The sequence below is a fragment of the Equus asinus genome, chromosome 30 (genome assembly GCF_041296235.1).
Source record: "Equus asinus isolate D_3611 breed Donkey chromosome 30, EquAss-T2T_v2, whole genome shotgun sequence".
In the NCBI taxonomy this organism is placed as follows: Eukaryota; Metazoa; Chordata; class Mammalia; order Perissodactyla; family Equidae; genus Equus; species Equus asinus.
Window position 1 is genome coordinate 26,954,851 of NC_091819.1, and position 15,909 is coordinate 26,970,759.

Genomic DNA, 15,909 nt, shown 5'->3' on the forward strand with positions numbered 1-15,909 from the left:
GGTTAAAATGGTAAATTTTATACTAAGTGTATTTTACCACAATTAAAATTTGTTTCAAAAGGGGCTGAGGGGCCGGCCCCATGGCCGAGTGGTTAAGTTCGCGCGCTCCGCTACGGCGGCCCAGGGTTTCTCTGGTTCGGATCCTGGGTGAGGACATGGCACCACTCATCAGGCCACACTGAGGCGGCGTCCCAAGTACTACAACTAGAAGGACCCACAACTAAAATATACAACTATATGCTGAGGGGATTTGGGGAGAAAAAGCAGAAAGAAAAAAAAAGAAGATTGGCAATAGTTGTTAGCTCAGGTGCCAATCTTTAAAAATAAAAACAAAAGGGGCTGAAAAGTAAAACATTCCAACAACTAAGGGCTTTGGGGGAGAGGTGGTGGGGAAGGATCAAAATTTTCTGTTTAATGACTTTTTAGAAATAATAATCTGCTTATTTTGGCATTATAAAAACATAGGTACAGAGTTTGAATGCATGAGCCTGGCAGAGAAAAGAAGAGGAAGAAAGTCCGCTGATCATCTGTAGGCAGAAAAATTTTTCAGATAATTAGTATGTCCCGTTTAATTAGCCCCAAATTGCTTGGTGCTATAGGAAAGAAAAGAATCGCCTCTTCTTAATGGACAAGTGCTTAATAGACAAGCTCGTGAGATTTACAAGTGCCAGTCAAGTATAAGCTGTGCATACTAAATGTATCCTTTCCATAAATAGCAATTGTCCTCCTAGGTGTCACGCCCTGGGCCAGTTGCTGACCGTGGGGAGAGGAGCTTATAACCTGGTAAAGGCAGACAGTAATTGAGTTCCCTGTGACAAGAACTCAGCTGAGTGACGGCAGGAGCGCTCAGCTGTGTGGTTCAGCCAGGGACAAAAGCTTTAGTTTTAGTTTAGGTTAGTTTTCAGAGAAGACTTCACAGAGAAAGAGTTGTAAGACAAACATGTTGCATAATTCTTCAATTGGCAGTGAAATAGCATTGTCCCGATCAAATGAGGATCTGTTTATGGAGGAAAGTTGAGTGACACCAGATTTCTAACAAAATGTAAATTTTCGAGCTGCAAGTGTGTATTGGATGAGCAAACTTGTAAATGCAGGTTCACATAACAGGATCTTACAGCCATTAGCAACCTGAGATTCGTTGAATCCAATCATCTCGCTTTACAGAGGAAGAAACAGGTTGCATGATTACGTGAGGTCAACATGAAGGGAGAAACAGGGCAGGCTTGCTCACAGACGACGGCCAGTGGAGCGTGGTGTAGGAGGCCCTCACAGGAGTGCAGGGCAGCGCTGCCCCGATACACTATTTCTTTTTCTAAACTGAGAGTGACTCGTAATAATCACCTCGCCTTTCTCTTGGATTAACGTGGAATGTGCTGAGAAAGGCCAATTCATCGAACCCATCCCTCCACAGAAATTGAACCAGTGAAGCATAAATAGACCGAGGGGTACGATACGGTTCAAAATATCAGGAAAGCTGGATGAGGAGAGTGACTTGGACTTGAGACTAAAATCGGCTTCCTTACCCCCACCACTGAAGAGAGAAGCAGCTTCTTCAGCAATGATTCCCCGAGAGGGTGAAAGTGTTGGTGGGAATTCCCATTTGGGGCCTTTGATACACTAGAACAGGGAGGAAAAGATCCCTCCCCACCAAACCTGCCATTTCTCAATTCTGAAGAACTGAGTTAATGCTAAATTTACAGCCACCCCTCTTTCTTTGGTTTGCATCGCTACTTTTATATCTGAGTCAGATATGGGGGCCTCCTCGTCCTTTAAGAACCACATAAAATTGTTTTGAATCACTCAGTTCCACAAAGCCCTCCCCATGAGCCCAGGGCTCATTTCTGCAAGTCCCCAGGCAGCCTCCTCTCTTGGCTTCCACTGCCTCTTGGTGTCCATCCCCTCTCACCTGGCACTGGCTGTGTACCATGATGGTCCAGACGCGAAGTTCACCCCTTTCACCACTTTCCACAAACAATGCTCACTCAAAAGACAGATGACTATGCTGAAGACGTGGGGGTCATGGAGGGCCTGCATTGAGCACTGCACAGCAAACAACTTAGAAATCCCTCATGGGCACAATTTGACCTCCAAAATCCTTTCTGAATCCCTTCTCTGAGCCTCTCTCCTCCAGCTGTTGTTTCTCTGCCTTTTCTCCCTTGTAGTGTCCAGACACTTCCCTGTCTTGCTGGTTCTTTCCATCTCCCTCCCAAATTGCACTGGGGACTATCGAAATGGCCTCAAATATACACAGCGGGTCAGAGCTCCCCGATTTTTACTCCTGACTTCCTATGTCCAAAATGGAGAAACGGTAGCCCTTACTAGGAAACATTCTCTTTTGAAGGCATTCGGGATATAGAATGTAAGCATTTTTTTCTAATATATGTGAAAAAGTCAGCACTTCAACTATTGTCTTACAAATCTCCAAAGGAGATTATCCAACGTCCTTTAGGTTTTGTTATTATTTTTGGTTGTTGAGGGTCACTTTATAGCTCTGATCCTTTTATTCATATTTATTCTTCATAAGAGCAGCCTTAGGGTAGGTACTGGGGCCCTACCCTAAGCGCCACTTGATGGGAGTGACTCTAAATTTCGGTTCTGATACAATGCCACCCATACACATGGGGGGCCCACCCAGGGGTGCTCCTGGCCCTCCCGCAGGGCCGATGCATCTCTCAGCTCCTAGGTGAGACAGATGCCAACTAATATGGAACTGATGATCAGTTATCATCAGTGATCAGTTATCATCAGTCATCGGATGATAACTGATACGGAAAGAAAATTTTCCCCATGCAAATGAGCCTTCGTAATGTGAATGTTTCCTCGTGTACTTTGAATAACAAGTGTGGTTTCCTTTGAAGTGCAGTGATTAACGACATAGAAGACCAGAAAACAGAACTTGGAACAGAGAATTAGGAGGTCCCTGTTCATTTTAATTTATAACAAAGACACAGGAAGCTCCTCCTCAGTCATTGCCTCTGTAGCATGACCAAGTTATTTTCACGCCAAGTATAGATTTAGCTGTTAATTTTAAATGTCTGCATTTGGATGAGGTGAAGATTCATAAATTAGCATATTTGTGTTAAATATCGTGATGTCCCGTAATTTGGAAAATTACGTGCTTTGAATTTTTAAACCAACAGCCTCGTGGTGAACTGCAGGGCTGCGTTATGACATTCACGGGCCCTGGGGAGGCCCTTTTGCCTTTGTGGGCCCCCTCTCTGTGCCACAAGAAAAATTAAAAATTAGATTTTATGAGCGCACTGGTATAAAGATTAATATAATCCAGGCTGTATTCATTTCTATACATCCATTACTTTTTTCTTCTGGTTTAAAAATAAACTAAAATTAAAACATTTTCAGGGACCCTGAAAAATATTGTGGGCCCAAGGGCCTGTGCCTGCTATACATCACGAACAGTTGGCCCTGCCGAACTGTCCTGTGACGTCAGAAACAGCCACACGTGTCCCAGCAAGCCTGTATCCTGCTCCTCCCAACCCATCCTCCTCCTCGCCTCAACCACACACACACACACACACGCACAAGCACACACCACCTTTCACACCGAAATGACAGCCTCCAAGGAGTCTGCTTGGGAAATAGCACATTTATTCTAGCAATGCTGTCATTTCTGAAGTTTTTTCACCTTCAGCTCAATTTGGAGACCTAAGATGAAAATATGAGATTTACAATTTGTTGTTAAAACAACCGTATTTCAGTGAAAATAATACTTTTGCTACACAAGAGAGTTTGATTTTTATAGTATTAAACTTTGAAAAAGTCTAAGTTCAAACTTAAGCATGTATTTGGTTAAAGTGTTTGTTTGAAAAAAAAGCCTACTTAGCTAAATGCTCACAAAACTAAAGTTTCCAACCTCTGCTGAAGAATAAATAGTTCCTCTTGTTGAGTGAATAGCATAGAATCAATTTGTCCATTCTCCAGAAACAAACAGTGTCTACTGTGTTTTTCTTGCAGTACATTCTTTCTATAAGCAGAGAAAACCTGAACAAGGATCTGTTGACTGGTAAGTCCACTGTTTTATTCCCCAGTTGTCATTCTGAGTAAAGCACATGGGACTAATCTTGTCACCGGACTCACTGAGATTTGTTTTCTATTTCTTTTTATGGGTTATTAAGAGTAAGACAACGTACAAAGCAAAGTCCTTCTTGATACATCCTCTGGTGGCTCTTTCTCACCTTATCAATGATCTAAATAAAAATCACTTGTTCAACATGTATTGAATTCCTATAGTCTTCTAGGCACTGGAATGAACGAGTGTTCACTCCCCGATGAAGAACGCAAGTCTAGTGGAACAGCAGATATACACGAATGATTTGCAAAGCGACACGCGATTAGATTTGCATTTCAGAAAGATGAGAAGCGGCAGTGTAGAGGCAGATAGAGGCCCACAGTCTTCAGAGGTTAGGATAAGCCCTGGGTATAAAACGATGCCCTGGACTCAAGCTGTGGCAACGTGGTTGGAGGAGACGGTATAGATTCATGACGTTTGCAGGAGACCAAATAGACAGAGGGTGTAGGAAGTTGAAAAAGAGGAAGGTGTGAAATAGAACTCTCACATTTCTAATCTGAATTGCTGAAAAGGTCTACCCATTAATGGAAAAGCCGCTGGATTACTAATTAAGCCTGGAGCTTGCATAATTAATCCAATCACTTCCCATGTTGCCCTTGATCATAATGTTTTTTCCTCCTCTTCAGCGTTTGTACTAAACAGATTCACTCCCTGCAGAGCATGCTGCTTGGGTATTTCTACTATCTTTTGAATCAGTCCCTCTTGTCGCAGCCCCGCAGTCTCTGATCTTTGGAGAGCAGAGTTCCCACGTGACTTTTCTGAGTTACTGCAGAGTCCCCTCCCCAGAGCGAGTCTGCAGAACGTTTGTTGAATTGAAATGAATTGAATGGGGAGAAGGAGTGATGGGGAAGCTCACTCTAGTTGATTCCCCAGGGACTTAGGAAACAGGGCTTAGTCTTCTTCTTAGATCCATTTCTTTGCTTGCATTTGTGAGACTGCCTTTTGGATGGGTAGATGGGTGGGGTGGGGCTAGGTCGCTACATATATTCACAATCTTAAGAAAATAAATAAGCCACAAAACAGCTTTTTAAGAAAAGTAGTATAGGGGCCGGCCCGGTGGCACAGTGATTAAGTTCGCACCTTCCGCTTCGGCGGCCCAGGGTTCGCCAGTCCGGATCCCAGGTGCGGACATCGTGCTGCTTGGCAAGCCATGCTGTGGCAGGCATCCCACATATAAAGCAGAGGAAGATGAGCACGGATGTTAGCTCAGGGCCAGCCTTCCTCAGCAAAAAGAGGAGGATTGGCAGCAGATGTTACCTCAGGGCTAATCTTCCTCAAAAAAATAAAAAAAAAAAAAGTAAGTAGTATAGCTGACCTAGGACAATCCCTTTTCAGCATCCTCTGAATTTATTAAGATAAAAGTAAAAGTGAGCATTCACTGAGGCACCAGGCACTATGTGAAGTCCTTTACATACATCTGTTTGTGTAACCCTCCCAACGACTAGGTGAGGTGAGGTGGAATTACTTTCATCTCAGTTGTACAGATGGTGAAAGAGGCCTAGGAACTTCCCAGTGTCACAGGTCACACTGTTAATAAGTGTAGAACCTGGATTGAACTTGAGTCTGTTATTCCGAAGTCCATGCTTTTAACTACTACAGTCATTGCCTCCAATATTATATATGAAACATCTGCGAATACTAAGGAGCTAAGACATGAGGTAGATCCAATCTTGGTGTACAGATCACAAGCTCCCCTAACTATTTTTCATAAGGAATGTGCTGTGCAGCATGCAACTTCATAAATGCTATGAATAAAATAAAATGAATGCTAATAAAATGTTAATAAAATGAATGCTAGATCTCTTGATTAGCATTAATGTTAATAAATGCTAGTTAATAAAATGAATGCTAGAGCTCTTGACTCCTCAATTTTGTTTGCAATGTAAGGTTCTTTATTCCTTTACACAGCACCAAGTGTGTGGGCTGCGCATTCACACATTCAACCAATTGTGAAAGCTCATTCCCTCTAACTGAGCAGCCCCCCCTCTGAAACGTTATCACTAAATCATTCCGCTGCGTCAGCATTTCACGTAGGGATTGTTTCATGGTTCACTGTTCTGTGGGATGTTAATAATTGTTAAGCAAAACAAACAGAAAAAGGATACGTGGTTCAAGCAAGTTCGGTTAAGTCCGGCATCAAACAAATTTCAAAAGTCTTTTCTTACAGTACTTCTCAGGGCCCTTACTCTACTAATCTGCCTTACCCATCTATTGGCCAAAAGATTTCTTATACATAGATAAGTCTTTGGTTTGGGGCCTCTTGGATTTCAATTTTCTAAAACTTCCGATCTCATATCCAAGAACCTTAAAATCTTCAAACCCCAAATCAAACTCAAGCAAAACAGAACAAAAGATGACGAAACTTGAGATGAAAAGGAGAGAGACGTACAGACAGAAATACTGAGTTGGAAGTCAGAACCTCCAGCTTGTTTTTCCCTAATGTTTTACTCTCTGTGATCCCAGGCATTTTACCTTTTCTCCCAGGATCTTGTTACTCCATTCAGAAGATGAAATCATCTCTGAAGTCTGTTCCGGGTCTAACACGTACATTCTGATTTGTACCTTTAAAAAGCATAAATAGCCTGTGATTATAGACCTATCTGTGAGAATGAATAGAGACAAAAATCATATTTTACTACTCTGACAAGAACAAGAATAATAGTTCAGAAAATGAAATTCACTAAATTCTATAGATTGCTAGCAAGCAGAATAGAAAAGCACTAAAATAATCTGATTCTATTTATTGAAAAGTTTCAAATCTTCTTACTCAATTTTTTTTGTGTTCCAGTGCTTGATTATAAAAAGAATTAGTATCAGTAATCTATATTTGTGACAACTTGAATCAGAAGTCTAGAAGGCTTGCTAAAAAGAGATCTAGAGTCAGGGAGACTATGAGAAAAGAAATTTGGCTGAATATTTCCAATCGCAAATAAAGTCTTAAATTGGAGGCAGCTTTTAAAATAGGTGAGGCCTGCTTCTTTCCCAGGTGCTAACAATTATAGTGATGTAAGAATTTGCATAAGAATTGGTCGGATTTTTTTTTTTTGAGATGAGAATAGCTGATTTTCATTCAACTGTCTTACTATCAAATTATCCTGGAACATTTGCCAAACAGTTGTGAAATTTTACCGTTTTCACTAACTCATTTTTAGAATGTTAAGAAAATCATAGTGTTCTCAGAAAACGACTAATACTCCAGTTTAAGTGAAATAAGAGTTGGAATTTCATTTCTATTTGTTGCCTTTCTTTGTTTCCTCAGAGGTTGAGAAATACCCCAACGCAAAGGTGCACTTTGGCCACCGGATGTTGAAGTGTAACCCCGAGAAAGGGCGGCTCACCGTGCTTGGGTAACCACCCACCAGCCTTTTGACTTCAGAGGTGAAGGGGCGGAGTGGGGAATTTTATGTCTAAACTTTGCTCTTTGGCTCTTTTGAAAGAGTTAAATGGTTACTGAAAGGGTAATTCAAACGGTTGCTAGATTCAAAGAATTTTGTATTGAAAATAGGCCCTCGATGCCTTCTGAATCCCAACACCCCCGATTCTTCTCAATCCTCATGTCGCTCACCCTCCGAAGGTCACCCTCCTGGAGACCACACTGCTTCAAACCGGCTCCTCCTGTGAAACAGAGGACCCTCCATGGCCCTGCTTCCTCTGTCTGCTTTCTAGATGCTATTTGTTTGCCTCTCCTTGGCTGACTCTATTTCCTCTCAAGTTCCAAGCCTCATGTCCCACGCTCGGGACATGTCATGGGTTCAGTCCATTCAACCGCCACTTGTGATTCCCATCTCTAAAATGAACCTCTTCGGTCCAGGCCTCGACATATCTTCATTCTCAGTTCTTATTTCAGTCCTAATCAATGTTCATTTCCCATGACGCACTTTCACAGGTACATCTTGCCGTGATCTCAAACACGTCTGAAACCTTGATCATCTATTTCTCTCCAAGCACATCCCACTCCCGACCTCCCTAGTGTTTTCCAAATAATTAGTCATTCTTGATGAGCTCCCTTCCCTATTTTCTCCCACTGAATCTATGCACACTCCCCAGTCTTTCTTACTTCCTGTGGGCCTCGGAGCCAATGCTTCCTTCTTCCTGAGCACCACAGCCCCTGGGCTCTCATCCCCGCACATGTAGGCTATGCAGTCACCTTGTTCCCCCTCCGTTCTGCGTTCTGCCTCCACTTCAATTCATCCAATTACCCCTCTCCATACACCATCCCCCCAAAGGAAAAAATTACTTTATCCCTTTTGCCAGAATAATATATTTAAACCTTTGTCTTAACATTCAAAATTCTCCTTTTCTCCTCCCTCAATTCCCTCCCTATTTTGCAGTCTTTTCTTAAGTTTATCTTGTGAGCCCCTTTGCTTGAACCAACTAGGTTGCTCCTAGATAATCTTGGTCACATCCCTGTGGTTGTTCACACATTCCCTCCACTTCCAACACTTTGCCTTCTTTCAAGATTCTCTTCCCTTGTGCGGGGAACTCAGCTCTTAGTTCCACTTCTGTGGCCTGGCACGTCCTCATTAATCAGTGTGGTTGTGTGTTATTCTCATCCTTGTAAGCAAACCCACGACTGGGATGAGTGTCATCTTCACTTTACAGCTATCAACTCAAAGCCATCTGTTAGAAAAGTGAGTGGTAGATTGAGTCGCTACTTTTTATATCAAGTGGAGGTATATCACCATTTTCACCACTAGACTTTTTTTTGATGGTTCATTATATTTTTCAGATCTGACAAAGTTCCCAAAGATGTCACCTGTGACCTCATTGTAGGGTGTGATGGAGCCTATTCAACTGTCAGAGCTCACCTCATGAAGAAACCCCGCTTTGATTATAGTCAGCAATACATTCCTCATGGGTACATGGAGTTGACTATTCCACCTAAGGATGGGGGCGTAAGTCCTTTCTCTTTCTCTTCCCCTTTCCACAACCCACCCCCACACTAGAGCAGAAGCATACTCTAGGGTGCTTGTTCTCAGTAGCCTGTCTCGGTCAGTTGTGACTTCTACCATGAGTACTTCATAATTCATAGTAAATTGGGGGTAATATGCCTTTCACACTTTACCTTTTTCTTTTTTTTTATTCTGGTGAGGAACATTGGCCCTGAGCTAACATCTGTTGTCAATCTTCCTCTTTTTGCTTGAGGCAGATTGTCACCGAGCTTACATCTGTGCCCATCTTCCGCTACTTTGTATGTAGGATGCTGCCACAGCATGGCTTGATCAGCAGTGTGTAGGTCTGTGCCTGGGATCCAAACCTACAAACCCTGGGCTGCTGAAGTGAGCGTGCGAACTTAACCACTATGCCACTGGGCCAGCCCCTCCCTTACCTTTTAATATGCTTTCCTGAGTAGGAAAGAAAGACAGGAATTCCAACTGCTCTACTGGAAACACACGGGGGATTTTGACATTTTTCTATTTTCTCCTGGGAGTTAAAAATGGTTTGGAAATCAGTTCTGTGGACTGACAATCAAGAGTTCTTATATTCATGATTAAATCAAATAATAGTTATTAAATAAAGTGAACAACAAGTTGTTGAAGAATTTCTGTTGAGTTTTTCTCATTCCCTGGTTCCCACGTTAAACCATATGTGGCCTGAGGGAAATACATGGTATACATATTTGATATTATCATAAGCAAAGAAATGGAGGAACTTACTAAGGAAAATTAAAATACCAACAGAAGGAATAAGGATGTTTGCTTATAAGTAAGAATAAGCAGACAGCATTAGTTAAACGCTTGACTTGATAGCAAACATCCATTTATAAGGTACTGCTTTAATCTATCTAACTGAAATTCAGATTGCTATAAAGTAGCTCATCAAATTGGGATAGTGGTATTACATTCCAACCTGTATGAGCCAGTCAAATCTGTATTTTAACATTCCATTGTCTTTCTATTTCTTCTTCCTGGTCAGAAGTGTATTCACTAATTCTTCCATGCTGAGTTTACGTTTTCAGGTGGGTTCTGTTCTCTTGGCCCAGTATCTGATAATTCTGGATTACACAATTCTATTGAAAAATTGTCCCAGACTTGAGCGGAGTCATGCCTCCTAATGTAGATTTAAGACAGCCACTTATTTTCTAGGTATTCCTATTTAATAGTAATGATTAGCGGTTTACGAGAAGTCTCTACTTTTTTAAGAAACACTGTTCTGACACAGCAACGTGACCCAGACATGGAAATATTCTTGCATGGCCCAAAAACAATCCTAGGAAAATTTCCTTCCCTTCCTTCCTCCCTTCCTTCCTCCCTTCTTCCCTTTCTCTCCCCTCCCTCCCTCCTTTAGCTTCCCTTCCTCTCCTCTCCCTTCTTCTCCCCTCCCTCTTTCCCTCCCTTCTTCTCCCTTCCCTCCCTCCCGCTCTCCCTCCCTCTCTTTCTCTTTAATGTAACAGAGCCGTCACTCCATCTCTGATGATTGGAGTGTGGGTGAGAGATGGGGTGAGCGACAGGATTGGGTGGATAGTAGAGGGTGCTTTGGGGAATTGTATGGGAAGCTCATCCTAAAGTTGCTTTTGCACAACAAGTAAACTATTTGTGCTTAAACTTTATATTTGGAGGGACTTGTGGTGAGAGGACTAATGGGCGTTACAAGGACCCTGACCTTGGGACAGCTGTTGGATAAAGATATCTGTTGAGAGCCTGACTCGGTAATAAAGAAGCTAAAAATACAAAGTGTTGTTTCCTAGGGTCATGAGGAGGGTATGAACACCAAAACGTTTTTGGCATCATGTTTGCTATGTCAAAACAATGCGTAAACCCTTATCTATGCCAACGGTGAAGACAGTAGGTATACACTATCTTCCAAATAGTTTTTAATCAGCAGTTTCAACCTTTACTATTACAGTAGATGATAAATTGGTGAGCTGTCATCTCTCCACTCCTCCTTATCTTTTAGAGCTCTAAAAGATTGTAGAAGTGATGAAAAGATAGCAAGAGGGAAAAGCAAGGACATTGGCCTCACCCAGGCTGGTCTCTTTACTCCCATCTAAAATATGGTGCTCATTTATGCTGCCCCCACTTTCTCAGCAAGTTCACCCCTACCCACGAGCCACTGTCCTTCATTTCTCATCTAATCTACTAGTCCCTTGCTTTAACCACTCCAGCCCCACAGATTTCTTACCTGCCCGGCTTTTATTTCCTATACTCCTAATTTGGCACCAAATCACTTATTGTCTCTCTACCTCCTGAATTGTTGTTAAAGAGGAGTTATTGGCTTTTCATATCTATGCATCCTGCCTATTCAACTGCATGGTAAGATCTTTCAGGTCAAAGAGTTATGCGCTTTTTCATTTCTATGTCTTTGTACTGGACTTTCTCTGGGGCTCTGGGGATAAAAACGCCAGGAAGGAACAGTCTTTTCTCCTAGGACACAAATAGCTATAACAGTGTGAAAATGTGGGTAAGGAGACTGTGCTGTGCTTTCTGTGTTCTTCTTACCATGTAAGACATATATGTGGTAGGTGTTCTCTAACCATTTGTAAAAAGTAATACAAACTTGGGGCTGGCCTGGTGGCATAGTGGTTAAGTTCACATGCTCCGCTTTAGGGGCCTGGGATATGTAGATTCAGATCCCGGGCACGGACCTAGCACCGCTGGTCAAGCCACACTGTGCTGGCATCCCACATAAAGTAGACGATGATTGGCACAGATGCCAGCTCAGTGACAATCTTCCTCAAGCAAAAAGAGGAAGATTGGCAACAGATGTTAGCTCAGGGCCAATCTTCCTCAAAAATATAAACTTGAAATAGTTGGAAAATCAACTGCATATTCTTATATATATAAAACCCCTGGGAACCTCAAGGGTTTGGGTCAACCGATTTCGGTCAATCGATCTGCCCAAGTGATCAATACTTCCTCGGGATGCCATTGCCTTGTAGTGGGGTCACTAAGAGAGAAGACTTCTCTCTACCATTTGTGTTGTAGGAAACAATTGACAAGAGGCTTGCTTGTAAAATTGTGTTTTACCCATGAAATTTAAACTTAGGACCTTTCTGTTCATATAAATAAGTCCCCAAATAAGGTGAAAAATAAAGTATGAAAATACTATATACACATATATATATATAAGCACACACATGCGTAGTTTACATGTGTGTATATATTTTATATATTTATATCCATGTATGTGTGTGCGTGTGTGCATGGAAATAGAGAAAGGAGAGGCGGAACATCTTCTCATAGCATGTTCTCAAATCTTGAATTATATTTGGTATCAAAAACACACCTAAGGTTGAGTTTATACAGACAGAATACAGTCTTTTCTAAGACAACATCTGCTTTATGGAGCTATAGATGTGCATATCTGTGCATATGAGACTGATTTCAATTGCTGTGGAAACAATTATAACATAAGCGGAGTCGGTTTGATAGATGTGCTGTAGTAATACACTAACCCAACATATATATACTTTTTTTTCTTACAGTATGCCATGGAACCTAATTACCTGCATATTTGGCCTAGAAATACCTTTATGATGATTGCGCTTCCTAACACGGTAGTATAGAATTTCGTATCAACTGTAATTTTGCATCTATAATTAATGTTTTTTCTTACTTACTTTTGTACTTAGTATGTGTATACCTAATGTCATTGTTTAGTCTAGTTCGTGATTGTAACTTTAGAACTTTGGGATTAGTGAGGAATAGCCTGAAGGAATGCCAAGGCTTTCCCGTGGGGAGATTTAACATACAGGAACGACTGTTGGAAGTTTATGGGGGTGGTGCCTGACTGTCATCTCCCCCCAGACAGTGTAGGAGGAAATGGTCTCCAAATAAAGCCAAAGAGATTGAGGATCTATAGTAGGCGGCACTTCCAGTCTTTGAGGTCTAAGGGACATTGACACATACATCACCACAAAACAGCACGGCTGTTCTTTTGTGAGACCCTAGAGACTCTTTTGCTGTATAAATACAGCTATCTATTTTGCCAGTTGGTCTTTTTCTTTCTCTTGCTAGCAGTCCTGAGGTCCAATGCCTCTAAATACCATCTTAAAAGGAACAATAGAGAATAAAAGAGAGGAGAAATTCAATCCAACCAACCTATTAGAAATCTGAGGAGTGTAGTGTGGCTGAAGCTGACGGTGTACCAGGGAGTGCCCAGGGAGTGCCCCTGGGACTTGGCAGAACTTTTCTTTGGGAGAGAGGGAAGAAAGTGAGGGTGCCTTTCCTGCCTGCTTGGACCTTCCTCCCAGAGGCCCCTTGGTCTCACAGAAGGAACACTGCAAGCCCGGGCTCCATCTTAGTGCCGCCATGCCTGACCCCCACTCTCTCACGCTGTCCTTCTTCCTCCCATAGAACAAATCTTTCACGTGCACTTTATTCATGCCCTTTGAAGAGTTCGAAAAGCTCCTAACTAGTAGTGATGTGCTGGATTTCTTCCAGAAGTACTTTCCGGATTCCATCCCTCTAATTGGAGAGTAAGTTTCAAGATGTGCGCTTGTGCCTTTTGCTTCACTGGTTTGAGCTATTCAAAATTCAAATAAAGGGTATGCACCTTATTTCAGTTTCCGGTAAATGTGACAGATCTTGCAGTGACCTGCAGAGGAAGCCTATATTAGCAAAAGTCTAAGCAGATGTGCTGTGACCAGGAACTGTGGAAATCCCCAGGCCATGGCCAGTTTCCCTAGGAAGACAAGTCACCCATGTCTCCAGGCCTATAGGTATTCAGTGCAGGCTCTCGGGCCCCTCGGGGCTTGGTGTGCCACAGAGCCTGGCTCTGCTTCCTCCTGCTGGTGGATACACAAACCCCTGGCACAGCACATACAGCCGGCAGCCTCAAGTCTCAGGTCTGCCACTTCCTAGCTGTGTCAGCTTTCCTACCGCTCAGATTGCTCATAGTAAAATGGGAATAAATAATAGTTCCTGCCCCAAAGGGTTGTTGTGAGGACTAAAGGGGATTGTGCCTATAAATCATTCAGCACAGGGTCTGGCACATGTAAAGTTCCCCCAGACTGATAGCTAATTGTATTAGGTGTCTGGTTTATGACCCACGGCTCCTCTGGCCATGTCAGCACCACCCTCCGTATGGGGCTTGTCCTGTGGTCTCATTCAGTGCCTCTGCTCCCACTGTCCTTTCCTTCTGGAATCCACTTCACTTTCTACCTCCAACAACGTCTTTACAGAGGCAGCACAATGCTGCAGAAAAAAGAAAATTTTACTGTTGCTTCTGCCCCTTACTTCCTTAAGTCTCAGATTTTTCATCTTTAAAATGGGCATCAGGATACCTCCCTTTTAGGGCAGTTGTGAAAACTAAATGAGCTCATTATGTAAAAGGGAGGGCCCACTGCCAGCCCATTGCCGTTCTTTGAAAAATTGTCGGTTCTCATCCTTTCCTGCAGACTAATTCCATTGTTGCACTGATCTCTCCCTCCGCCACCTGGAAGGGAAATCTCTGCACACCAAAATGTAGCCCTTACGTACTTTAAAAACTTGTTCTGTGGCTATTTCTTGCCTCTCCAGGAAGATTTAATATCCTTGAGTGTAGATACTGTTTCTCTACTTATAGTTTCCGTAAAACCTCCATAGATGCCTGACAAACACTAGCTTGAACACGATTATCCATTTCCAAATACATAGAAATTCACATTCATTTTAATTGTGATTTGTTGTGGTGTAATCAAAGGCACAATAGCACCTCGATTTTTCCATGAAAACCCAAAACACACCAATGTATTTGACAGTTGCATGACCCATGCCCGTGATAATGGAATTTTCATGACATATAGCACAGATGTAGTTCAAGTTATTCAAAGGAAGGCAAACTTGTTCTTTTTTGGATGTGATTAGCATTGTTGTAAACCAAGAAGGTATTTAGAACATGGACTTGGGGGGCTGGAAGATCTTCAGTTTCTCCCTTTCCTGTTTTCTTCCTGGCATTCTGGTGTGTTTTTCAATAAGATTCTATGGTAATAAAGTCAGCAAATCTGAAAGAATTGTGCAGTATTTAATACCCAATTTAATGTCTTCCCATTCTGATTATTTTCTTCTGAAGGCGAGCCCTGACACAAGATTTCTTTCTGCTGCCCGCCCAGCCCATGATATCTGTCAAGTGCTCTTCTTTCCACTTTAAATCACACTGTGTGCTGCTGGGAGATGCGGCCCACGCCATCGTGCCCTTCTTTGGGCAAGGAATGAATGCGGTAAGTTCTTGTTCAGCTAAGGCCCTGAACTTCTTCTGGGTCAGTCTCAACTAAAAAGTCTTAAATAAAAAACATGTCTAAAACTATCCCCACATAATCTCTGAGAAAACGATCAATTTAACAATCATACCAACTGTTGAACTAAATGGATCACTAACTATGGTCAAGTCTTAGATTACTTGATCTAGTAATTTAATGTAGAAAAAAGTAGAAAGCATAAGATAGTATTCTGTTCAGTTAGAAAATGTAACGATAGCTTGAAATTTGAAAACTAGGCTATCGGCAATTCCAGACAATTTTTTAAATAGATTTTTTCTAGAGTTTATGCATGAGTGTATATATTAGTATCAAAGAAAGAAAAAGATCCCAAATTATCTGTTTTTTTCCTCCGTTTTTCTTTCACAGAGGAAAGGAAAACACAATTGACAGGGCTAACTTAATCTATGAAAACAGATTAGACATCGAATCCTACCGCTTTCATGGAAATTTTACCGTGTTAGTTAGAAAAATACTTCAGAAAAGAAATAGTGTTCAAACATTAAACATTAATTTCAAGGGGTCCTAAAATAATTGTCTAGACAGGCAATTATTTCATGTGCATTTGTTTGCTAACTGATAGCTTTATGGTCATTAGTCACCTGTTGTTTTGGTGATTGGGATATATTCCAAGTATAAATAGCGT

At 41.9% G+C, this 15,909-nt stretch overlaps 1 protein-coding gene and 1 long non-coding RNA gene across 5 annotated transcripts in view; one reads left to right on the plus strand and one right to left on the minus strand.

Annotated features, from left to right (window-relative positions):
• Positions 1 to 15,909, plus strand: part of KMO (kynurenine 3-monooxygenase) — a 57,188-nt gene that overhangs the window by 23,038 nt on the left and 18,241 nt on the right. For all 3 annotated transcript variants that reach the window (XM_014858923.3, XM_070501623.1, XM_044762648.2), the window contains exons 5-10: positions 3,973 to 4,021; positions 7,347 to 7,434; positions 8,817 to 8,982; positions 12,513 to 12,584; positions 13,384 to 13,505; positions 15,080 to 15,227. In XM_014858923.3, coding sequence (XP_014714409.1) covers positions 3,973 to 4,021; positions 7,347 to 7,434; positions 8,817 to 8,982; positions 12,513 to 12,584; positions 13,384 to 13,505; positions 15,080 to 15,227 — 645 coding nt within the window. The remainder of the gene's footprint in view (positions 1 to 3,972; positions 4,022 to 7,346; positions 7,435 to 8,816; positions 8,983 to 12,512; positions 12,585 to 13,383; positions 13,506 to 15,079; positions 15,228 to 15,909) is intronic.
• Positions 1 to 15,909, minus strand: part of LOC139042574 (uncharacterized) — a 29,827-nt gene that overhangs the window by 2,562 nt on the left and 11,356 nt on the right. Inside the window, exons 2-3 of one of the 2 annotated variants that reach the window (XR_011499465.1) lie at positions 6,560 to 6,649; positions 3,590 to 3,663 (exon numbers count right to left, since the gene is read on the minus strand). This is a non-coding gene — a long non-coding RNA (uncharacterized lncRNA). Of the gene's footprint in view, positions 1 to 3,589; positions 3,664 to 6,559; positions 6,650 to 15,909 lie in introns of those variants that run through there. The other variant, XR_011499466.1, reaches the window with a different exon arrangement.